The sequence below is a fragment of the Topomyia yanbarensis genome, unplaced genomic scaffold (assembly GCF_030247195.1).
Source record: "Topomyia yanbarensis strain Yona2022 unplaced genomic scaffold, ASM3024719v1 HiC_scaffold_4, whole genome shotgun sequence".
Lineage (NCBI taxonomy): Eukaryota > Metazoa > Arthropoda > Insecta > Diptera > Culicidae > Topomyia > Topomyia yanbarensis.
This window is the reverse complement of record NW_026683602.1, coordinates 925,014-949,003: the sequence shown is the minus strand read 5'-3', so window position 1 is coordinate 949,003 and position 23,990 is coordinate 925,014. Positions and strand designations below refer to the sequence as shown.

Below are 23,990 nucleotides of genomic sequence, written 5' to 3'. Positions count from 1 at the left end.
TCTCCAATGGTGCATCTTCAGGATTTGTCGTGGAGAGATTCTATTCGTCTGCACAGTTACGAAAGCCGGTGCCAGTTATTTCATGTAGACCCCATGCTTGTTCTAAGGAATACATCAAGGACTTTGTTCGTTTCTGACAAAAACAAAGAACACCCATGATCCAGCGTCAGTCAATCTTGAAACCCGTGGGCGCTTGAGGGGTACAATGATTGCAGGCTTACCTGGCCTCAGCTGTTTCATCGAGCCGAACATAAAATAGCATGAAGAACTGTGTGATCGCTGAAATCAATGAATTTTGTGTTCCTTACGAAATAGTTCAGCGCCTTTTCCTTTTCAGCGGGAATAGAAATGATCCGGTGGCATTCGTTCGATTTCTCAGACCGGTAATGTCGATGTATTCATTGTTGGTTGGATATTTGCTGTGAAGACAGAACCTACTGCTGCAACCAAGGCGCGGACAACAGCTTATTTTATTTTCACTTTACCACTGAATTATATTTTTATTGCAACAATATTTTTTTCGGCAAAAACACGACAGTTGGAAAAGGACCAACTAGTTTTTATCAAGGCCAACTTTGATCTACGAGAGTCAGAAGTCATGGAGTTGACCCAAAAAGTTGTCAACATTTTCGACACTGCGTAGCAACTGTTGTAGCAATCGACAACAGGAATTAGGTGCGACGTTGTAACCATTGGAAAGCCGTGTCGAGTCCTTATCCAAAACAGAAACTTGGCGGCGGTGAAAGCAAGAATGGCTGCAATACACGTTGTGGGATAATATCTCATACAGGAAGTGGTTTTAAACTGAGTGTCGTGATTGAGAAAATGAATGGGATCTTTATTTGTAGTTGCTACACAGCCCCTAGATGAACTATAAATCAGTTTCTTTGGATGCTAGATAGGCTTATCCGTGAGCTGATTGAATGAAAGCCGGAAGAGATTTCAACCTGGGAAAAATCAAAGTTTTCAATGTTCAATATCAGACCCACCATGAGCAAAAACTACGTGCTGATATGAACAGTAGGTTTATAGTTTGAATGGGCATCTATTCGTTCACCGTTTGTTTACCTCGTAGAAAACTTTTCCAAACTGACTAAAACTTACATTTGTTGACAACGGCAGATAGGTAGGAGAAACACACAGTGATCCTGTTCAGAACAAAAATTTGACTTTAAAAACTGAAAAGAAAAAATAATTTTAAATCACAAAAATCTGGCTTTTTATGTAGGCATACCTAGAAATAAAATTGTGATCCAATTTTAATGTTTCACATTATGCAGAGTTATGATATTCAAGGAATGCTCGCTTCATGAAGCCATATAAGTGAGTAACGACCCGGAGCTAGAAAAAAAAACCTGTGGGAATCCATGGAATTGTTCCAACTTCCACTTCCACACCGAAATGAGAAATGTGAATTATAAATTTTCAACCGTCTCCCACACGCTTCCGAGAAGGGACGATGCACATTTCCATTGCACTTTGCTGCCCTTCGCAATTATAGTGCCAGCTGGCTCGTATAATCGAGTATAAGTGCAGTAATGAAGGAATTGTGTTCGCCGAATGGCTAACCGCGGGAGTAAAACTCCGATGATCGGCCCAACCGATTGTTTTTTTTTTGTTGTCGCAATTTTGATTGCTGCGTGAATCGTAAAATAAAATTCAATAACTCATATCTGAAATCTACAAATCGGACCTGTAAGGGCCGATTTCTTCCCTCTCGCTTAGCGCTTAAGCCAGGTTTAAACGTACTGGTGAACCTGGTTTAAAAGTTAAGTGAGGGTGAAGAAATCGGCCCTAATTCCTACAATGTACTAACATTTCTGTTCTGTTATTAAAATACTCTAAATATTGAATCCCGTTTTTTCATTAATTTTTCATCTTCTTTCCTAAAGCAATGACCCTGGTCGGACTGCTGTACATACCACGGAGGCTTCGGCTGTGGCAGCACCGGTCGTCGGATAACGACGACGAAAACTCGCAACTGCTGAAACACATGGGAGGCTTCAAAAAGCGCTCGCGGGCACAGAAAAACAAAACGCCCTGAATCGTTTGGGTGGTGTAGTCCAGTAAAGAATGTTTCATCTTTTCCCATTTTGGCTAAATTTTTGTTTAAAAAGAAGGAACTAGCAGGTAAGTTCGAATCGGTTAGAAAATCGTCTAGTGGATCATGTTTTTATGGCTCGAAAAGACACCATTCTCAAGTTAGGTGCAAACGCAAAAAGATTGAAACATAAACTCAATGTGAAATTAAAAAGCTTTAATACATTTATAGAGAATACAGAAAGAGCAAAAAAACGAAATTAACAAAACTGAAACCAATTAAGATTAATCACTTGGATCATCACGTAGGGTAATTTGGTAGTTATTTTAAAAATTAATCGATTGAAAAATTGCGATTTCGCACACAAAAGAAGCGAACAAATGGCAAAGAGAATAAATTATCATCATATAGGAACGTAGGATATATCAATTGACAAACGAACCGCTTTTACACTTCCCACTGAAAGCAAATGAAACAAACCACTAACACACGCACACGTGTGGCTAACTAGCAAAATGCACTTTCCCGAATTCAAAAACAAAACACCCACATCGACTCTTACACATTTATCAGACCTTTTGTAGTCCAGTAAATAACCCACCATCGTTTCCCCTTTTTCATGACCCTTTTTAGAAACAATAAAGCGGTTGCCGTAGCAACCAGTAATAAAATCGCAAGTGACAGCGCCGATCCCGGAAGTTGATGTAGGTGCGATTATTTGAATGCGCTTCCGGGGTTATTTTCAACGTGTGTCGGTACGTTGAAGGTAGAATTTAATTCTCTCTCTCGTGGATGTTCGGATTTTCCACCGTACCAAATACACGTTGCTCAAGGGAAAAAGAATGCTCCGTCACTGACGCATCAAAAGTCCGTTAACGCCGTTTCAAAAGTTTGCTAAACCATGGATCAGGGTTACCACATATACAGATTATTCTGTATTTTATAGATTTTTCAAGATAATTTACAACCAAGATTCTGTATATACAGATTACAGATTTTTCGCTAAAATACAGATTTTACAGATTTTCGGTGTAGGTTAGTGGAACCCAGCCTATCAGAATTTCATATAACGCTTAAAAAGCATCCTATGCAGTTAACCGCTAAAGGCTAGTTTACAGTTTGGAAAACGTGTAATGGGATTTGGGTTCCTGTGTTTTTTAAATGGAGCTTGGGTTTTTAAATCCCGTGACTACACAAAAATGACAGTTTTCATGAAGTGTAAACCCAACCGCAGGAAACACCAGGAGATTTTAAAACTCTACACAGAAATTCGGCCGGGAGCAATTCAACACAAATTGTTTCTGACGGGGAAAATTGTATTTTTATGAGGTTTAAAATGTGCTATTTTGATACTGTTGGTGCTTTTTAGAAGAAGCAGAACTTTTGTTTTGACAGTTTGGAGAGATCTCGACGGAAAATTTTCCCTGATCAAATCCTGACACAAATCCTGTGACCGATTTCCCGAACTGTAAACTAGTCATGCAATAAAAACGCCAAATTTAGAATTCATTTGTTCTCCAGATAAAAAAAAATCAATCTGATTGTTTTATTTGTGATCGGTTATCACAAATAATTTTTTACTGTCAAAATATTGTTTTTTGGGAACCTTCTAGTTAATTTTTGAATACAGATTTTCGATTCAGAATTTTTCTCTCGCCATACAGATTTCCAGATTTTTTCACGAAAAAATACAGATTCCAATGTGGCAACCCTGCCATGGATTGCTGCCTGTAACGAGCAAGGCAATGTTGTCATGATATTGAATTTGAAACTTTTCAAATTGGATCTGACGCTGCGTCAGTAAAGGACGATACATCAACTTCTGTCAACGTCAACGGAACGTCACCGTTCCGTCACACACAACATCAACGGCACGGAACGTTTTGACGCACGGCACATGTGAACGGGTACAAGAGAAAAGTAGTAAACTTATCCTGACGGAACGGTGACGTTCCGTTGACGTTGACGGAAACTGGTGTCTCGTCTGAATCGTCCTTAAGGAAGCATTCTGTTTGACCCTTAATCATTTCGATGTCCCGGTAAAGTACCTCACTTGCGATTTGATTACAACTCTAATCGAACAGTAAATAATTACGAAAAAAGAAAATCAGGAAAAGTGCTTTTTTCACTATGAATAACATACATCTGTGCGACAGGTTTTATAATAGAAATAAAATACTAAATCTCCCGCTTCAGAGGCCTCAGATGAACTGTAAACAAATATTGCGAATTTTAAACAATACGAAACTTTTAACTTGTACGTGCAGTGACTCAAATTTGAATTCGTGCACCTCTGGTGTATTTATTTAATATTGTTACACGCCTACTTGCGTCATTGAATATAGGTATTGTTTGGTAAATAAGACAGTGGAATTACCATTTGTAATTTTTCAGCATTTGTAATTTAAAGTTTGCAAGTTTCCGTACACTACACATAAAAATGACAACTTGGTGTTAAAATGCATATTCGAACACCTTTGAAAACTAATTAGTAATTTAAGGCCTGTTATTTCTTTTTTTACTTGAGAAAATGTTATGACAACAGAAATATGTTATCAGTCAGGAATCAGTGGCGACTGGCTCAAATCGCACGTTCCCCATGTTAATTGGAGATTTGTGACTTGCCGTGATTTATCTTTTCATGATTTTCCTGATGGGAAGGATTGGGGAAATGGTAAGGTTAGGGATAATCAAAATAACGACACAGAGACCATAGACAATACGGAAGTATTCTTCACTTCCAAGGGAATAAAATACACTTCTCGATGAAAGGATATATCAAGACCCCCGAGAGGATATTGCGATAACAGAACGACAACACCGCCAAAAAGATACTGTTATTCAAATTCGGCATAAACCGGTTTAGATTTGAAAACTTTCACCGTGACTTTTTGGAAGATTCTATACAATGAGCCGAAGCATTGTTCGAGAGTCCACCTCTGCGATTGTGCTTTTTTCACATTGATTTTATCAAAAATTTTACTTATTTTTAATGTATTAGAAGTGGCACGTTTCTCGTAACTGTCTGTATTTACTGATGGTGGAAGAAGTAACTATTTTACGATTCACCGAAAATCCAAAAAGGAAGCGGAAAGAATCTGCACGGATAAATGGTTTGACCAAAAGAGTGGGAATTTACATTCTAGCAAAGTCCACACAATTAAATCAAATTTGGAACTACCATTTATTCAAAATTGAAATATTACACAGCAGAACTGCACGAGGGTGCTATATCTAGTCGTTTAAATGATCAAAGACGATGTACTTATGATCAGATGGCGATGACTCGAGTTCGTTGGGTACGACCCATGCATAGTACCGTCAGAGCAGCGAGTTACATCTAACGCCACTTCTCTGCCAGATAGTGCAAATGTTGGGGGATTTATATGCAGATTTGTGCTATCTGCTTGAGGGCGGAGAAAGGGTAATTCGGTAAAGAAATCGTTTGTGGCGACACAGAGAGTTTCAATATCCATTTTCCATATAATAATGCCCCAACTGAACAATATTTCCTCAAACCCTCATTCCCTTTTACAAAATACCAGAAATATAGCGATAGACATTAAATCTCCGGAGGCGCCTCTTCGAAAACTTGTTTTCCGATGCACATCATAACTCAATATCTACTACATCAATCGTTTTCAAATTTTGCGTGACGACAGAAGCTTTTTATTTTTTTTTCGATTTTTAGTTTTTCGTAGCACTTTGAAGCCAAAAACTTGACTTTCGCAAAAAAAAGTTAACATATTAGTGTTATTGTATTGTAAAAACAATAATAATTGTTATTATTATGTATCAGTGTGCAATCGGGCTGTCTCAACAACATATTTCTGCAATCTATGTGCACTAACTGTACGACGGTAGGTTGCCCTTGTCAGTGTGTGCAGTGCTTTATGGTCACACCTATGACCGCGCACCTGGCTTCCCATGAGCGTTACGGCGGTTCTGAGGCTGTCCTTCCATGTTGAATCAACACTTGTACTTGGACTTGTGCTAGTTGTTCTCTGATTTACCTTGAGGGATTTACACTTGTGGGAATCTGCTTATCGCGGAACGAAGAATTTGCCAAAATCAATTAAATGAAAACGATTCCTATTTAAAGGTGGGCTTCGGGCGAATATACCATTAAAAAAATAAAAATGACTAATAATTGACTGGAAATTTATTTGTCAAGCAAAACAGTAGCTAGGGCTTTGCGTTTCTTCTCAGCTTAGTTACAAATCGGGAGTTGCACAAGGAAGCAGTAGGGGAACATTTCTGTACATGTTGTTCCTCAAGGATACAGAACGAATACATGTGGTGTTCGGCGTAATGTAGTTTATGCTAAAAACCTGAATATATACCTTGCTGTTCACTCTTGTGAAAATGCCTGGTAGAGTCTCTAGTGTGACTTTTCGAAACGGCATCTACCGCTAACATAATACGATTATCGAATCATGCGGATTTTAAAACTCTCTCAACTTGAGGTTATGATTTTGCGAATTCTAATTTGAGTCACTGTAATTGAAATTTCGCAGCGTAGAATAGAATGTGTATGCGGATAAGATTTCGATAAAAGCATTTCCTATTGTAGATAAGTATAAGGTTTAAAATTTAACAATTATGCGAAGGGTATTCGAATAGTTTAGCAACCGATGTTTTATGTTGGTAGGTGTCCACCTCCACCCCTAGATTTAGCGGTTTATTTAAAATCAAATGATTGACTAATTGAGAACGTTCGCATTTTAAAAATGAACGGACCAGAGTCTGACATGCGAAGGAGTGTCTCGATATTTTTAGGCATTGTGAATTAGGACCGTACAATATTGATAGTTATGAGTTGGTAGACTACTTTAAAATTAGATTATTCATTGTGCTGCTGAAAATGATGTGTGGTCGATATCAGTTATAATTAAACTCAGGATCCATGAGCTCCAGCTATCAAGTTCTTATCTCGTTTTCTATTCTCAAACTTATCTTAGATCGAAAACAAATATGTTCGTCCACACCTCAAGACCTCTACGGTCAATAGGATTTACATTATTCCAGCTGGTCGAGTTATGATCAAATGTACTGTGATCTTGTGCCGCCAGTCGCCCGACCATGTTCCTCGATTGGGCAGAGCCAACGAGTGCGGGGTCTTCTCCGAAGTCGATGACCTTTTCTAGGTTCTCTAGTGAACATAAGTTTAGCTGGTCTCTCTTCCGGCATTCGAGCTACATTTCCAGCCCATTCTAAACGGGCATGCCTTCCTATGTTAAATTTCTACATCCATATGTTGTTGGATACCTATTTTTCAAATAGCGCATTTGCAACCCAGCGTCAGGAAAATATAGACGTCAAAATGCAACCTTTTTCATAACAAAGAAAATAATATATTTTATATGTGAGATTAACTAACCTGATTATGAGTATGTTAAAGTGGAATAACTTTGATAGTTTTAAATTCTGACAGGTTTCAAAAAATCCAATGCCCCACTTTTAACTCACTCTATTCTGCTTCACTATTCAGTTTCGTGTGTCTCCTACCGAATGACCCTATAATGATAACAAATGCATTTTTTTAATCCGCAGCGCTCGAGTAAATTAAATTTAAATAACAGCGGCAAATAAAAATTCACATAAAAAGTTTCGTTCCAAAGTTTTCTATCTTTGAATTGCGGCGTGTAAAGACGACCGTTGTCTGTCTGTTAGTTTAAAGTTGTTTGTTAATTTCATATAATACAGTTGAATGGTTTTTGATGAGCTAGGAAAGAGGAAACATATTATCAGTCGAACTAGATACCACAGAATAATCGAATAATATATCAGTAAGGTTGAGAAGTGAAATTCAAACTAGGTGAGTGCGAAAGAGAACACGATGCGAATGAAGTTGACATCAATCTTATACATATAAAAAAAAACAAAACCGCTTAGCACAAATGAAAGTAAAGACACGTGTTTCCAATTTATAGATTGTGAGGAGTTTCTTTCCTTGGTCGGTCTTTGATGACACAACCCCTTAAGAAAAAAAAAACTAAATTAAAGTCAGTTTTTATTGCCAAAATAAAATAAAATGCACAAGCTGAGAGCTATCGAATACTGAACATATGCGGCAATAGGGTTGTATCAATACGGTAAAAAAAAAACAATACAAGCAGACTTGTCTGTTATTTGTTGCGAGAACAGTAAATAAAAGGTACACCATGCATGTGCTGCAATGCCGCAACAACACTCTCGGACCCGGCATAAAAAATACGCTCAAACACATTTGTGGAGTGGATGCATTTTTTGTTTGTAAAGTCCCTGATGAAGACATGGCGAAATCGTGTAGGTAGGTAGATAAACAGATCAAACTCTGTTTCTGACACTGTCTGCGCTTCGTGTGCGATCTGATTAATTTAAAATCAAGTACGGAAGTAAATATGAACCTGTCACCCACATGCCACTGCATATGGCCTAGTAGTAATCCGGTACGGGGGCACAGGCGATGCGTACAAAATCGGCATATCGTACGTGTCCATTGCTGGAAACATTGGCCTCCCTGAAGATGTTATCCACCTGTAATGGAATTCAGTTCAACCATTGTAAACACGAACCCCAGAGATAAGATAACAACCACAAGGGTGAATGAATCACTCACCTCTCGAAAGGACAACCCTTCGCCCCAGTTCTGCAGTAGATGGCGCAGCTGCCGAGCCGGAATTGTACCCCGGCCGCTTTTATCACCAGCTCGGAACGCTTCTATTACCTCATCCGGAAGATTTTCAACGCGCGAATGCTGATACATCACCTCCAGAAAGTCGGCGAAACTCATGCGGCCATTCTTTTTCTTTAAGTACGCTGTCAGCTCCTGGATCGTTGGGGACAATCCGAGCGACCGCATGATTACCGTCAACTCATCCAGCGTAGTGATGTGACCACTTCGAGCGAACAGATAGAAACACTCACGGAATTCTGGAATTATCGAGTGAAAATGGTTAATATTCATGCAGCTCTAGAAGCGTGACACCATTAGAAAGTGTACACGTACCATCGATGTCTTGTTCTTTGAAGTAGCGGGCCTAAAATGATAAAGTCAGCTGGTAATGTTTGAATGCTGCATTAGGAATCGTTCGCCGACTTACCATTTTTCAGTAGGAACCACTTTTGCAGGAAATATTGCAACAAAACCAAATTGCACAAGTGGTCTACGGTGTTTAAAAATATTCGGATGAACCACTTGTTGCTTCACTGCACATGAACAGTTCGATGTTGAACAGACGTCCCACTTTGTGTATAGAAAATTTTCAACATCGTACTGCACCCACCCGCCCATCGTACACGCAGAAAAATCTCTTATGTTATTTAAGGTATGTATTGGATTAAGAGAGAGACAGAGAATGGGCAAAAATCAAAGCAATTTTTTTCCACATCGTTTGTTAGATCTTCATAAAAATCAATCAGCTTATGTAGAATGTTGTTACAGTACTTCCGATTGATTTTTATGAAGATCAAACACACGGTGTGGAAAAAACTGCTTTTTTCGTTTTCGATTTTTGTGCTTTCTCTGTTCAACCTTAAACCAATAAAATGTTTACTCTAGAGACTAATATTTCAGTTATTGAGTTCACCATCCCCATTTTCAATAGTAGTAAAATAATAATAATAAACATAAACAATAACGACCAATTTCTTCACTAGATGAAAATTGGTTTTCGCTCAAAATCAGTTTTCAGGGGGCTAGTTAACAGTTAACCAAAAACCGGTTCATTCAAATGATGAAGATGTCTTGATTGTATTCAATAACATTTTTTTGGTTAAATGTTGGTAAATTTTTCTGCGTGCACCCATAAAGCAACCTCTGTCCAGGTTGCACCCACTGGGCTGGGAGTACAATGCGCAAGATCGATTCTCGTTCTGCAGTAGGCGGTGAGTATTGTGATTTATTTACCGAAAGTATATTTTTATTTCTCTTAAAGCGTAAAGGGATTTTCTGTATTTGTATGTTTTAGTGACGATAAACTTCAATTAACTAATTTAATATGTGCGCGGATTTTCAGAGGTATCTGGGGCGGAGTCCACGTTGGATTTTGTAATGGACAACCATCTGGATGACGGACACCGTCGTGTTTAGTACACTTCATCTGGTAAAAAGGCTTTTGTGACTGGATCTGGAAGACTAAAAGTAAATGAAATGCCAAAAGTAAAGCAGAAAATGATTGGTTATTACTGCAAAAAGAAGGGGCACTTTCGGCGGAACAGCCGGAAATTGGTTCAATATCGACTGATAAAGGAAACGATGGAGAAAGCACACATTGCTTTATATAGCGTTATTTAAGGAGCTCTGTTTGATAACTGGAAGTGTTTTGTGGTAGCTAGATGCTGGTATTACCGCCTACATGATGAACGACGCATCAATGCTGCCGGATGTGGACAGTTCAAGAATGTCCACTGTGTGTCTGGCTCGAATCAACGTTAGACTTGACAGCGTATTCCATGTTTTGACGCTTTCTGGAAACCTGCTCTCTGTGAGTAAAGTTGCAGATTTGGGTTTTACCGTAGTTTTCGAGAAGATGGGTTGTCGAATATTAAGATGAGGGAAAGTTGTGGTAGTGAGATAACATAAAGATGGGTTGTACTTGCACTGGTTGTACCACCTCAAGCAGTTTTCGGAAAAGGTAATGCCCAAGAGAAGAGACGACAATAGGCTTCTTGCTCTTCTTAATTTTATCTACCAGGCCCTGTCGTAATTCCAAAGACAACAAGCATCCATCGTTGCCAGATTCCATTTGCATGATTTTCACAATTGCTGAAAATAATAAATTGTACCTCAAATATCGACCCTCAGACAAGAATTCGCAATACTAGCTGCATTTAAACATTGAATTTTAAGTTTATTTGTGTCTCTCTTAACAATACACGTAGCTATATCGTCATTCAGGGTATTTATTCAATTCGCATGAAATGTTCATGTATATGAAATGTAGCCAAAATAAATTCAGCAGCACTTTTTCATCCCGTTTGAAAATATTATGAACGCTCTTGACTGGCAAAACGACCAATCAGAAGCTGGTTCAATATTGAGGTTAGGACTGGATCATATTGGCTACGCGATTGTCTTCTCTTCTCTTAGGGTAATACGGGCGTCGCCTCACCACGGCAATCTATCAACATTTATGACGCCAAAGTCTAGGGCATCGTGATATGCAAGCAGTTTCTCGAATAATCAGCAAACGCTTGGGTATCGGTTTGAAAATCGATACTTGCGATTTGTGGGCCTGAGTCGGAAATCGTTCCCGAGTATTCCTGGTCCATACAGATTTTGGGGGTCTCATGAAAGATACCACACCGCGCGGTAAAAAGGTTTACATGGCGATAGTACATGACTTCGATCGATACATGACGATCTACCAGCTCAACCGGAAATCGGATGAAGAGTTAAAGATTCGAGAGTACTGCAGTCTAATGAATATTCAGTACGATCGTTTTCCTAGAATTATTCGATCAGTTGGAGGTGGCAAGTACTCCATGGAGGTGATGCTTCATCGGTTGCAGTGGCTTCTACTCAGAACGGGGAGCCAAAGTTTTTGTTGTAATTGTCCGGGGTGATGCCGGAAGTACCAGATGATACGATAACAGAAATGGTCAAGTCAAGACAAGCTGGTTTCTAGAAGAAGAGATGTTCGCACTTTAACGTTCGTTTCCTTCAAAGTTGGATTGCCTATTGATAAAAAAGACAAATCAATGACTGTTTATATATGGCCCGTTGGTACTCGAATCCGCGAGTTCGAAGATAACACGATCAAGGGGCTTGGGAATCCCACCCCTCAACCGACGGCAGAAACACCGAAAGCAGCAAAGTAGTGCCTGCTCTGCCAGTGTCTCCAAATAAGTCAAGTTTCAAACCGACACTTTTCCTCGCCTGCCCATTCACGTCGCCAATTCCAATCCTAAGTCCGACGGTTTCTTGACGGTCTACTATCCAAATGCTCGAGGAATGAGAACAAAAACTCAGGATTTCTTACAGACGCGTATGATGTTATTGTTCTCACAGAAACCTGGTTGCGCGCTGACATGCATAACTCGGAACATTCAACGAACTACACAACTTACTGTTGCGATCGCAACTCTTCCTCTAGTCAACTTCGTCGCGGGGGCAGTGTTCTTATTGAACTAAAAAATAATCTCACCGGCACTACTAAAAACGCATGATTTTGATGCTTGGAACAAGTTGTGCGCATTTTACTACTAAATTGCTCTCTGCATATTTGTTGTTTATATCTGCGACCTAACAGCAGTCCAGACCTTTACAATGCCCACTCCTCTGCAGTTCATCAAATTCTGGATAAAGCTAGTAGTTCAGACAGTGTACTCATTGTAGATGATTACAACCTTCCCCATCTCAGATGGATATTCGACGATGATCTCAATTGCTACCTGTCCGAAAATACCACAACAGATTACGGAAACGATAGTAGCTGGGGGACTGTGTCAAATCAACTCACTAACGCAAATGGACGGACGCTCGATCTGGCATTCGTGAACTACACCGATGTAGTCGAACTTCTCGAGCCTTCGATCTCCATACTCAAAGTAGACGCTCGCCATAAACCCTTTGTGCTAAGGTTTGAAAACACTTGCCGAATCCGTCGACGGTCTCAATTTTAACTTCAATCGCTGCAATTTTGATGAAGTATCTGCGGCCTTCGATGCTGTTCACTGGTTCGATCTGTTAAGTGCAAACGATCTGGATTATGCTGTCGCGGTGTTCTACGGAACTGTACATGAGATACTCCGCCTCATAGTCGCTGAAAAACGTGTCGATAGAAAGACAGACTACAGGTATCCGTGGTGGAATTCCGAGCTTCGTCGTCTACGCAACATTCTGCGACAACAACGCAAGCGATACTTCTGTCACAGGACCGGAGAAAACAAAGCTGTTCTTCGCCAAATCGAACTTCAATACGAAACTGCCCGGAATAGTGCATTCGGCGAGTATATGTCATGTCCAAAGCAACCTTCGGTGCGAAGCATTTTGACGTATTCTGTGCAAGTGTGGGCTCCTCATCACAACGTCCAAATAAACTCTAGAAATTTGCCGTAAAACCTTGCTCATCTAACACTTTATAACAATAGATACATGCTGCTTGAGTTACCGACGATAGAGCTCCGCTGCACATTCTTGCAAAGAATGTTTATATTCGATATGTTGTGTTGTAATATTGACTGCCCAGAGATTCTTGCACGGATTAATGTGTTTGTACTTCCGTGTGCTCTAAGAAACTGTCCTCTTTTGTGGATTCTTAGACACCGTACGGTTTATGGTCAAAACAATCCTGTGAACAGTTGCTGTTACAAATTCAACTAAACCTCTCAATTGTTTGATTTTAATGTCACCAAATCTAGTTATAAGTTAGCTATTAGGAATTTTTAATAATTTAGAAGTTAAATAGTATCTATCGAAGATCGGAACAAATTAATTAAAATTAAAATTCATCGCAGATGGAATCAACTCTGCATACAAATTATGACACATGATGAAACCGTCCTATATGCATCTGAGAATATTCGGTTCAGAGACTTATGTGCACATTCCAAAAGCGAAGAGGCATAAGCTTGATCAGACAGCAGAGAAACTATATATTGTTGGCTATGCTGAAGGACGGTAGAACTATCGTTTTCAGGATTTGGAACCGGATTCCATCACATTCAGTAGATATGCAAAATTTCTACAGCTAAACCTAACCTAAATGAAGCAATGCATCAGCAGCTAATCGAGATCGGAGGTGCTAGGAAAGGAAATTTGGAGGTTCCAAAAAACACACCTAGTTTTAGTAAGGAGAATGAGAAGACTGCGAGTATCAGTCTGACTCTGAGTCGGCCTTCGAGTCGGATCTCGATGCGTCGCAATACGATTGTACAATACTGATGGTGATCGCTCTTTTAGAATGTTTCCCTTGGATGAAATTGCAAGACATTCTGGGCGTGTCACGAAAGGAATACCGCCAACAAGGTTGATCGAGGAGATTTGCTGTTGGAAATAATCCGGGATCTTGAGGAGAAGTTGGAACCACGAACTTTTCCCGTGCCAATGGCCTCTGAAGGAAAAGAGAAATGGCAAGAGGGTTTGTTATATGAACTCAAATTTCATGCTGATACAGTCGTGATTCACTGGTTGGGCCACAACCCGGTTCAGTTAAAAAATGTCCAACCAGCGAATCACAATTGTAAAATTATTGTTTTTTTTTTTTAATTCAATGGCCTACTAATGTTTTTTTCGAATTCAGATAAATTGTCGAAAAATCTCGCGAACAAACGGAGCGAGTCATGTGTCGTCTCACACACCCAATTGCTCCTCTTCGTCGAATCGACCATCAAACAGTCATCAAAACAAAGCGGAACGTCAAAATTTTCCCGTGCTGTATTTTGGTGCGCCTCTCGCACGTAACGTAAAGCAGCTGCAATTTGTATTTCGATTATTTTGCTCAAACAGGGCATAGGATTGTGAAAAGAAAATAGTTGCAAACGGTTCTGACCGCACCATCGGCAGTGTCGAAAGTGGACGGTAGCGAGTGTGAAGTTGGCGCAGTGAAACATTCCGGAACACTGAACGGTCTGAGAATTTCGCCATCACTGCGTTTACCAGCAGTATCATCCCGAAAGCAAGAAGGTGGAATGCGATGCTTGAAGTGCAAATCGCTGATGCTGCTTCGCGTTCGTAAAGGAAGAAGAGCAGCGAAAGAGATGAAAACAAACTATTTTTTGGTGAACGAAAAGAAAATCGAAAAAGATTGAAGAGCGAGCTCGGCCATCATCACCATAATCATCATCGTCATCGTCAGGGGTGGCAATAACATAAGCAGCATCTTGCTTGACCGAAAAAATAATAACTGCGAGAGCCACGGCTAAGAAAGAAGAATACTCGAGTACTTTCGGCAGAACAACGAGTGAATGGCTGAAGGGGAACAACTGAGAAACATCATTTCGATCATCACGCGCACCACCAGTACAATAGTTAATCATTTCTCTTTCTTCGTTTTTCTCAAGCTGGGACTGTGGGTCACCTTTTTTCGGTTCATTGGAACTTTCTCGTGCCGAAGGGTTATTTATTGTTACTAATTTTGAGTCGCAAAAATGCTTTCACGCAAGAGCAAGGATAAATCCATCAAAGATGGGGTAGTCGGGAAATACGTCAAACGAGACACGCCACCGGAAATACCAAGTGAGTAGTAATTGAGGTAGCATTAATTTGAGTTGGAGAGAATTATTTTACGGGTCTTTATTTTGCAGTAATCAACGCTTTAACAAGTGAGTCGCATGGCAAGCTTAAGCTAAATAAAAGACGGAGCTCCCAGCAAACCAGTAATGTAGGTCAGAATAACAACATTTATATGCCGGGCCCGTTGATGCCGAACAATAACATTAACAATGTGCAAAAGTTTGGCAACATGAAGGTGACGGCTTCCATGGGAGGTTTAGGTCACGAGGGGAAATATACGCCCAGCAGTAAGATTCCAAATCTGGTGCAGAAATTTGTCAATTTATCACTGCCGAGTGATCAACCGAATATCTTGAATCCAACTAGCAGTGTGATGATGATGGCTAACAATAAGAATCAACTACCACAGCAGCAACAGTCGTTTATGATGCCGACAAAACCGTCTAATTTGAACCTGGCAGCTGCTACAACCAACCCAACAAACCTAAACGTAATTGAACGCCACAACAACAACAGCCACGGCAATTACGTTGACATTGAAACTATCGATCAGATTCTGATGCAGCAAAATGAAGTGGACAAAGCGGCACATCAATACCGTATCCAACTGCAGCTTCAACAAGCTCAACAACAGCAGCACTTGCACCAACAGTATGTCTCGAATTTCGAGCGTAAGTGTTCCTACAATCAGTTACATCACAATGCCAACAGCAACAACTATCGCAATGGGTTCGAAAACTACGGAAATCTGCTGAGAAACAATAGCCCAACGGCAGCGAACAGTAGTGTCAATCTGTCCAGCGATCAGCAGCAACCACTTTTTGCCCGGCAGTACTCGGCACGACAGCAGTTACCTGCTCCGAAAGATCACTATCATATCTATGAGAACCCAACGCAAATCAACAGATCGGAATCTCCGATATATAGCAATACAAACTCGGCTACTGCCATCTACCAGGGTTACAGCAGCAATTCATCACACCAGTCGCTATTCGCGAACCAAAATAACACCTCGAGTAACGTGGCGGCTGTTTCGTCCTCCATTAGCTATCTGGCAGCACGCAGTCAACAGCCGCAACCTCAGCAACCTCTGTACTCCAACGTTGAAAACAACGGTATGACATACGGAGAAGCTCTACTACACAACGCCCGTCATGGTTCCTCGACTGCTGCCATACAACGGCAGCAACACCAGCAGGCCACCTCGGAAAGCAGCAACTCGGCTGTTGAAGAGGAATTGCCACTGCCACCCGGCTGGTCCGTGGATTACACTCTTCGTGGTCGCAAGTACTACATTGATCATAACACCAAAACTACTCACTGGTCCCATCCACTGGAACGGGAAGGACTGCCAACTGGTTGGGAACGGCACGAGTCGGCCCAGCACGGTACCTTCTACTACAAGTAGGACACTTCGCTGCCTCGAGACAAACATGTACAAGCTCGTAATGTTGACTTTTCTAATTATATTTACAGCTGCATCACCGGTCAGGCCCAGGACAGTCACCCGTACTTGACGTCTTGTTATTTGCATCATGCTACTCCGGTAGAAATTCCTCGTCCGTTGATAACGTCGCACACTCATTTCACGCCGCACAGTGCACTGGTACCGGCGAATCCTTACCTTCTGGAAGCGGTTCCCGAATGGCTCGAGTTTTATGCTAAATGTAGGAAGGGCCCAATATGTCGCAGAAAAAAAGAAGCTTAATGTTTTGTTGCTTTGTTTTTACCTTCTAGCTACACCGGAAAATGATCATAAACTCAAATGGGACATGTTTCAGCTGCAGCAGCTAGAGGGTATCGCTGGAATGCTTACCAAACTGTTTCGGCAGGAGTGCCATCTGATTGTGGTGAAGTACGAGACGTTGAGGTAATTGTTGCATTGATTTTTGAGGGAGCGGATTCGTTTGGGATGGAAGTGATGTCATTCAGAACGATGGTCAACTTGACGTTTTATCAACGGGCCAGAAAAAGAATGTCCTCAGGGCTATTTTTCCTAGCCTTCGCAAAAATCGGAACAACCCAATGTAAAAGCATGGGCTAGTGCCACCATATGTTGACTACTGTCAAACCCTGTACATCGCCATAACCTTGCCAGAGGCCTGCCGTCCTCTTCAAGCTGTGTTGACTAATTTGTGTTTTTACCATTACAGTTAACCTCGTTTTTTATGGTTTGCTGGCAAAGGGTGTACAGTCGTGATTCGCTGGTTGGTCACTTTTTAACTGGACCGCTTTTTAGTTGGACCTCCGCTAGTTGAACCATTATCCAACTACAGTCGTGATTCGCTGGTTGGGTCACAGCCTCTGTCCAACTAACGAATTTGATTCGCTGGTTGTAACAACTGACAAATCTTGAGCGTTTTTTTTCAAAACGTCATATCTGCAATGAGTTACTCTCTTTGTTTACTTTCTCTTCTGTTAATAATTCGGTCATTTTAACATTTATCCCTCAACTCTTTGCATAATATGCTAGTTAAAACCACCGTCCATTAAAATTTGTCAATTTAGCGATAAATGTATATACAGGACTAGGGGCAGATCACTTGTGATGCATTTTTGAAAATCAGCGAAATTAAATGCATTTATTTCCATCAAAATAGAAATTAATAATGTATTTTGCGTTGCGTGTAAGACGTCAAAACCCTACGAAAAAACTAGCCCTACATTCCACAAAACGTCGAACAAAGTGGATCAGCGTAGGACCTTTTTCGAACAAACTTTTCTGCGAGGGAGTGCAAAGTTGATGCAAAAATGGAAATTAAATGCATTTTTTCTAATTTGATGCAAATTTTTTATACATTCCTAGAGTGATCTGCCCCTAAATACAGGACGTTTCCTCGCCAACTGCATGCTTCTATCATTGCCGTTCACATCTGTATCATAATCTTGGTTACTACCTTGATACTCACGATCAGATGTTCTTCCTTGCTTCTTAACCATACGGGTCACGAGTGTGAACTCTTCATCCTTGGTAGCAGCTTCTTTACTGGTGATACTGATTGTAGAACTTGAAGTTCTTGATGCAGCTTTTGCAGGTGTCATTATTTCATGAAGAGCAGCTACAAATTTAGCAATCGTTTGTGATTTAGGTAGGCATCCTCAGTGGTTTCTGGGCAGGGTTGTGTCCGTAATGTGCCGTCTGTTCACAGAACTGAGACGTATTTATTTGTCCATGATATGTACGAAGAGTTCTCTGTGTAATTAATGCTACCAGTGCTACTTGCATTCTCACCACAAAAACACCATTAAAAATACCTGCAAAGTAGTTTCTCTATATGTTCTCCGTAAATTCCACTTCTCTGAAATATGACATGAATCTTTTAATGACTTTTTGTAGGTGCCAGACCATGCGGTATCGATTTTTCCATTGTCCGTCGTTAAGCGGAATGAAATTCTTTACCTGGGCCAACTTGTGGATCCTTGTTTGCACTAATTGTCCAACATGCACGAACTAGATAAAGGTGACTTCCGTAAGCCTAAGCTCCATTCTCACTTTCAACAAATGTTTCACATCGCGTATTATGCGAAAAGATCGAAAGCCGATGGCCACCGTGTTTTATTGCAGTAGTACGTTTACTTGCAAAAACTCAATCATTTTGATAGATCACCACGGCAAGAATAAAAGTAACGGTTGCCCTTATTGTGTGTGTATGTGCGTATTTTTAGAGAGCATTAAAAATCTTTCAAGAAAGCCCTGAGACGGGAAAAAATGTACAAAAACCCAAATGTCTCAGGGAACGGGTTTGGGCTGCTATCACCCGACCCGTTCAAAAACACTGCTATTGCGCAGAACCTGATTCCTCCCCGGCACTACCTTACAGCATTACTTAGTAGTTAGTTCCTTTAGTAGGGTTACAGCCCCATTCCTCGACACACCAGCAGTTCTCTACCATCCACACAGACTGGCAATTTCTGCATGGCAGTCGGAAAGCTGGCTGTGAGTCGAGACTTAGTGCTCCTCCCCTACGAAGACAATCTGGGCGGCAAACTTCAGATTCTCTAATTCACCGAGCCCTTGGGCTCTCTTATGTCATGCAGCACCACGACTCGGCTCCCTTGTGCCAGTTAGCACCGCAACTCCCTTCTCGCACCATTCAGCGCCAAACTTTAACTCAACTTTGGTAATTCGTTCATGAACTGTACACTGTACACAAAATGAGCTTGAATTACTTCACGAATACAGACTTTAGAGTTAATAAATAACTTTGTTCTCAATTTTTTAGGATAGCGATCCGATCGATGATGGAGGAGAAAAAACGACTGGCTTATCTGAGCAGTACCGACTCAAATGCTTAGTAGAACTGTGCACCGATTGATACAACAACCGTTGATTGTATTTAAGAAAGCTATTATAACCTACATGACAATCAAGAGATTATCTATTGTGCCTACACGTGGAACCACGTTTTGATTGCCTAAAAATTGTAAAGCTTGTAGTTTTTTAAACAACATTATCAGCACGATTTTAATTATGTATATCCATCGCAGTTGAAAAAAGAAGACTCGAGCGAGGGTTGGTAGCAGTAATTTTTTTAAAACATGCGTTCAGTAACGGTTTTATGTTTCGAAAAATTGTGATATCCAATAGTTCCTTGGTAACTAGGAAAGTATACTATTAACATACAGTACGCCTTCATCAAAACTGGTCAAAAGTAGCAAAATGAAGAACTAACGTTGCACTTTCTGCAAAATGACTGCTAATTAGAGCATAGGCTTTCCGAGTTTTACAGCAAGACAACGGAATATTTTAATGTATGTTTTATTATAATATCGGAAATATATAAAAACTATATCTACAATAAACCTAATAACCGTTGGTTCATTCTGAAACCTTCTTCACGCCTTCTTCCTTCCTTATGATCTCCATGTCTTTCAATTCGTATGCATCCGTTTTCGAAAATCCACTAAACTTCAGAACTTGCGCGTTTGGCAAATTGAGCTGCTTAGCAAACCGGACAGCTAAAATCAAAAGCTTCTTGTTTATTTACTGTATTTCGCTTATGATACACATACGAACCCTGCGGCATAGCTTCCTCCTCGGCCGTTTTGTACCCGTAGTACCTGGCCCAATCGTTCTTGCCGGTGTATACCATGTAGCCAACGAATCCGAGCGCATTCCAGGCCAACAGTCCATAGACGACACTCAGTCTACCCTTCCAACGTGCGGCCTTATCGATTGGCAGTGGGTTCATCCGACGTCGGATCCATCTGCGAAGCCAGCGTGGTTGCTGGAACAGAGTCATTGTTTGCCTGGAACAGGGACATCGGTAAAAGATTCTATTTGAAGTTCTGATTACAGCGAGTTATTTACCTTCGGTTTTTCAACTAGCCATCCGCCTGAACAAAACTCTTGCATAATCAGAGATGTTAGACGATTGTATTTACGTTTAAATTATACCACTTGTTTGACATTTCGTGAATCATCTGAATCTGACATTCGTTGTCATTGTTCTAGAGCACCATCGTCTGATCAGTGTTATTTTTTCGGCTTGGTGTGATTTATTCGTACCAAAAAATGAGAAAAATTCTCGTATTTCCGCTGCTGGCAGCTTTACTAGCACTTCTGCATCGGACAACAGCCGACTCAGCCATCGACGAGTACGATGAAATTGGTCGCTACACTATCGAAGGTAAGGTTTACCCACCGGAACTATTCGGTGGGTCGGATCTGACCTGGCAAATCGATACGCAGATTTCCATCAATGGCGGCGAATACAAAGGTTTCCTTAAGGACGATGGTTCGTTCATTATCTCTTCCATCCCGTCCGGAAGCTACGTGGTAGAAATTATAAATCCCGATTATTACTACGAATCCGTGCGAGTTGAGATTAACCCGAAGGGAAAATTCCGGGCTCGAAAGTTGAATTACGTGCAGCCATCGCAGGTCGTGCAGGTGCCTTATCCACTAAAGCTGAAGGCACTGATGCGCTTCCGCTACTTCCAGCAGCGCGAACAGTGGAAGATTACTGATTTCCTGTTCAACCCGATGGTGCTGATGATGATTCTGCCACTGTTCATCATGCTGGTGCTGCCAAAGATGATGAGCGATCCGGAGACTAAGAAGGAAATGGAGAATTTAAATCTCTCTAAGGTAGGTTTCACACGGAAATAAAGAAAACACCAGAAACAATAAATTCTTTTCGTTACAGATGACGAGTGACATGCCGGAAATCAGCGAGATGATAACATCCTTCTTTACCGGAGGCACACCTTCCGCGAGCGCGGTGAAGGACAAAGAGAAGTCTAAATCTACTGGCAGTAAGCAGAGCAAAAAGAAGAACTAAGTTGCTGGCTTAGAATTAGATGAATAGTAGTGCATAGAGGGGAGTTTTCTGCGTATTTATTGTAACATAGAACGATTTTCTGAGGTACGAATAAATCAATAAACTAAAAATATTTAAATCGTTTTGAGGTAGGAAATCACATTCCGTTTTTTATATATAATATGCGAATAGTCTATCTTTGAGTAAAAATACCAATATTTCATTGTAATTACTTTAATTCAATTGTATATTAAAAACTTCAAAGATTTCGTAAACAAATCGTTACAAAAGACTGAAATAACTTATGCTAACAGCAAAAAGGCTTTCTAGAATTGCTTTTAATTCAAAAATAACTGGAAGCGCCTTACAAATTCTTAAGCAAATCTTCCGCCAACTGAGCCACTTTGCGGTTTCTCTTCTTGCTCTTGTTCCTTTTGGCTTTGTGGCGGCCCACACGTTTGACACCGTTCCGGTGTGCGTTCTTGAAACGATCCGCAAGCAATTGCTGATCCTCATCAGCTGCTTCGATTACTTTAATAGTTGGTAGTTTCGATTCGATCTTCTCCCGGTACTCGTTGATGCGTTGAATCACATCCTTCTCGCCCTCGTCACTCTCCGATGCTTCGCTATCCGACTTGAGTAACTTTTTTGGTTTTACCTTCCGCTCCGGTGGAACCTCCTGAGGAACCGTAGCTCGAAGCAGTTTATTGTTTTGCTTCTGCTTCTTTTTGTAATCTTTTCTGTACTTTGCCGCCGGATCCATAGTCTCATCTTCCTCGTCCTCTTTATCAGCTTGCATTGCAAGGGCTTTCAGTTTTTTCTTATTCAATTTATCTCTCTTTTTGATAGTAACTGAACCGTGGTCCAATTTGCGAATCTTGTTACTCAGCATATCTAGTTCCTGCTCGATGGTTGGACCAGGATCTGGTTCCACCCCGTCTTCCTCCGGCAAAGTTTCGAAGAATCCCATCGTGCTGGTCATTTCATCGACTAGATCACTCTCCATCCGCTCAGTAGCTTTGGCTTTCTTTTTATTTTTCTTAACGACATAATTCGAATTATGTATCATATCCTTGAGCTCATCTTCCTCTTCCTCCTGGTGCCGTTCTACCCACTTTTCCTCGTTTCGCTTTTTCTTCTTGGACTTTTTTCGTTTCTGCACCTGTTGCCAATCGTTATTTTTGATAACCGATTCGAATGACTTGGATTCCAACTCCTGCAGCAATTTGCTATCCTGTGCTTCCACGCGGGCCAACTTACCGGAAAGTGTCAGTCCATGCCGAGCGCCTTTATGTGCCGTTCTACCGCCACAGGCGGCAAATAATTCCTCATCTGTTAAAATCTTCGAGAGAAAAATATAAGGTTTGTCTAGGTCTGTTTTAGTCATATGTCCAAAGCCTCACCTTTGCCGGTTTGAACTCAATATCCTCCGTCTGGATGTGTCCTTCTAAATCTTCCTCTCGACCAACGTTGCCTAACAAGGTTGACGCCTTTAGAAACCCTCCGTAGTTAGCCTTCCCGGAGGCAGTCTTCTGCGCCAGCTTTCGAACCGAGTAGCTCTTATTCGATATTTCCACGGCATCTTTCTCCCGTTGGGTAATCTTTCCCGCTGGACCAACCTCGATATTGTTGGCCGCTTCATCGAATACCCGTTCCCACCATTTATTGGTGTGTTCCTTAGCTGGATCGGCACCGAAACCAGTGCTGTTGAATTTGAAGCTAGCCTTGATCGGTTTGACGATTCCGTCCGATTTTTTGCCTAATCCATCACCTAGTTAGACAATACGATGAAAAGAGCTATTACAATTAAACCAGAACAAAGAACAGCCAGGTTACGACCCGTTGCAACTTACCATCTCTCCAGCCGTACTTCTGAAGTATATTTTTGGCGAAATCCATTTTCCAAGCACCACGATTCGTTTTTCAGTGGAAACTATAACATTGATAATTAAATTTTCTAAATAAATATTCCGGAAAAGTCACTTCAAACGAGGATAACGCGTGGCTGTTGTGCACCCTCTTTTGGCAGCAGATGAATTTATTTTGTATTCACTGATCATCCATCAGTGAGCTGCTGTCAAGTTTCAACTTTGTGGAGATGCGAGTAGTGTATCGAACGGAAAGTCCGCAACCCGGAAATTATTGTAACAAAATATTATGGTCTCGTGAGTGTTTTCAACATACAATGTAGTTTTTCTTTAAATTTCTTACTTATATTAATTTGGAAAAATTCTCTCTGATTCGCTAGTTGGACCACCGCAGATATTTCCACACAATATACAATGGACCGTTCTTTAGTTACAGTCGTGATTCGCTGGTTGGCCCACACTAATAGGGCATGTTGTTGACGAGTTACGGCGGGTTGCCTAGAACAATGTTTCAACAGCCTACCGCTCGCCGGCATGAATTTTAACCCTTTTTAAGTCGCCATTTCGTTTACTGGGGGGCCACAGCCTCTGTCCAACTAACGAATTTGACTTGGAACAACTGACAAATGTCAAAAACTGGTATAAGGAAATGTTACCCG

At 40.9% G+C, this 23,990-nt stretch overlaps 6 protein-coding genes across 7 annotated transcripts in view; 3 read left to right on the top strand and 3 right to left on the bottom strand.

Annotated features, from left to right (window-relative positions):
* The window catches only part of LOC131695498 (uncharacterized), a 49,170-nt gene extending 41,199 nt beyond the window's left edge, over positions 1 to 7,971 (top strand). For both annotated transcript variants that reach the window (XM_058984039.1, XM_058984040.1), the window contains one exon: positions 1,893 to 7,971. In XM_058984039.1, coding sequence (XP_058840022.1) covers positions 1,893 to 2,044 — 152 coding nt within the window. In that variant the 3' untranslated portion in view covers positions 2,045 to 7,971. The remainder of the gene's footprint in view (positions 1 to 1,892) is intronic.
* Positions 7,972 to 8,037: 66 nt separating this feature from the next.
* On the bottom strand, positions 8,038 to 9,285 carry LOC131695499 (calmodulin-like). Its single transcript, XM_058984041.1, has 4 exons — positions 9,127 to 9,285; positions 9,033 to 9,063; positions 8,643 to 8,956; positions 8,038 to 8,560 (listed from the first exon to the last, which is right to left on the bottom strand). The coding sequence occupies exons 1-4, from the start codon at positions 9,127 to 9,129 to the stop codon at positions 8,459 to 8,461; spliced, it is 450 nt and encodes a 149-aa protein (XP_058840024.1). The 5' UTR covers positions 9,130 to 9,285; the 3' UTR covers positions 8,038 to 8,458.
* Positions 9,286 to 14,400: 5,115 nt separating this feature from the next.
* LOC131695497 (protein salvador homolog 1-like) lies at positions 14,401 to 20,011 on the top strand. Its single transcript, XM_058984037.1, has 5 exons — positions 14,401 to 15,203; positions 15,272 to 16,604; positions 16,677 to 16,867; positions 16,938 to 17,070; positions 19,424 to 20,011. Exons 1-5 carry the CDS (start codon positions 15,116 to 15,118, stop codon positions 19,494 to 19,496), a joined length of 1,818 nt encoding a protein of 605 aa, XP_058840020.1. The 5' UTR covers positions 14,401 to 15,115; the 3' UTR covers positions 19,497 to 20,011.
* On the bottom strand, positions 19,944 to 20,611 carry LOC131695500 (uncharacterized). The gene is made up of 3 exons (XM_058984042.1): positions 20,512 to 20,611; positions 20,218 to 20,450; positions 19,944 to 20,159 (listed from the first exon to the last, which is right to left on the bottom strand). Exons 2-3 carry the CDS (start codon positions 20,441 to 20,443, stop codon positions 20,020 to 20,022), a joined length of 366 nt encoding a protein of 121 aa, XP_058840025.1. The 5' UTR covers positions 20,444 to 20,450; positions 20,512 to 20,611; the 3' UTR covers positions 19,944 to 20,019.
* Positions 20,612 to 20,640: 29 nt separating this feature from the next.
* LOC131695456 (ER membrane protein complex subunit 7 homolog) lies at positions 20,641 to 21,596 on the top strand. Its single transcript, XM_058983971.1, has 2 exons — positions 20,641 to 21,291; positions 21,350 to 21,596. Exons 1-2 carry the CDS (start codon positions 20,716 to 20,718, stop codon positions 21,482 to 21,484), a joined length of 711 nt encoding a protein of 236 aa, XP_058839954.1. The 5' UTR covers positions 20,641 to 20,715; the 3' UTR covers positions 21,485 to 21,596.
* An 85-nt stretch (positions 21,597 to 21,681) lies between these two features.
* LOC131695450 (G patch domain-containing protein 4-like) lies at positions 21,682 to 23,534 on the bottom strand. Its single transcript, XM_058983963.1, has 3 exons — positions 23,317 to 23,534; positions 22,867 to 23,234; positions 21,682 to 22,805 (listed from the first exon to the last, which is right to left on the bottom strand). The coding sequence occupies exons 1-3, from the start codon at positions 23,360 to 23,362 to the stop codon at positions 21,828 to 21,830; spliced, it is 1,392 nt and encodes a 463-aa protein (XP_058839946.1). The 5' UTR covers positions 23,363 to 23,534; the 3' UTR covers positions 21,682 to 21,827.
* Positions 23,535 to 23,990: the final 456 nt, after the last annotated feature.

What these genes read in the sequence shown, in the direction of transcription:
- LOC131695499 (XM_058984041.1), bottom strand. An exon ending in CAAAGAACAAGACATCGATG is followed by an intron (nt 8,957 to 9,032) that starts GTACGTGTACAC and finishes CGATAATTCCAG; the next exon opens with AATTCCGTGAGTGTTTCTAT. An exon ending in AAGGGTTGTCCTTTCGAGAG is followed by an intron (nt 8,561 to 8,642) that starts GTGAGTGATTCA and finishes ATTCCATTACAG; the next exon opens with GTGGATAACATCTTCAGGGA.
- LOC131695497 (XM_058984037.1), top strand. Translation starts at nt 15,116, where the DNA reads ATGCTTTCACGCAAGAGCAAGGATAAATCCATCAAAGATGGGGTAGTC. An exon ending in CACGGTACCTTCTACTACAA is followed by an intron (nt 16,605 to 16,676) that starts GTAGGACACTTC and finishes TTATATTTACAG; the next exon opens with CTGCATCACCGGTCAGGCCC. An exon ending in GTGAAGTACGAGACGTTGAG is followed by an intron (nt 17,071 to 19,423) that starts GTAATTGTTGCA and finishes TCAATTTTTTAG; the next exon opens with GATAGCGATCCGATCGATGA.
- LOC131695500 (XM_058984042.1), bottom strand. Translation starts at nt 20,443, where the DNA reads ATGACTCTGTTCCAGCAACCACGCTGGCTTCGCAGATGGATCCGACGT. An exon ending in GGAGGAAGCTATGCCGCAGG is followed by an intron (nt 20,160 to 20,217) that starts GTTCGTATGTGT and finishes TTTTGATTTTAG; the next exon opens with CTGTCCGGTTTGCTAAGCAG.
- LOC131695456 (XM_058983971.1), top strand. Translation starts at nt 20,716, where the DNA reads ATGAGAAAAATTCTCGTATTTCCGCTGCTGGCAGCTTTACTAGCACTT. An exon ending in AGAATTTAAATCTCTCTAAG is followed by an intron (nt 21,292 to 21,349) that starts GTAGGTTTCACA and finishes TTTTCGTTACAG; the next exon opens with ATGACGAGTGACATGCCGGA.
- LOC131695450 (XM_058983963.1), bottom strand. Translation starts at nt 23,362, where the DNA reads ATGGATTTCGCCAAAAATATACTTCAGAAGTACGGCTGGAGAGATG. An exon ending in GAAGTACGGCTGGAGAGATG is followed by an intron (nt 23,235 to 23,316) that starts GTAAGTTGCAAC and finishes TTGTCTAACTAG; the next exon opens with GTGATGGATTAGGCAAAAAA. An exon ending in TTGAGTTCAAACCGGCAAAG is followed by an intron (nt 22,806 to 22,866) that starts GTGAGGCTTTGG and finishes TTTCTCTCGAAG; the next exon opens with ATTTTAACAGATGAGGAATT.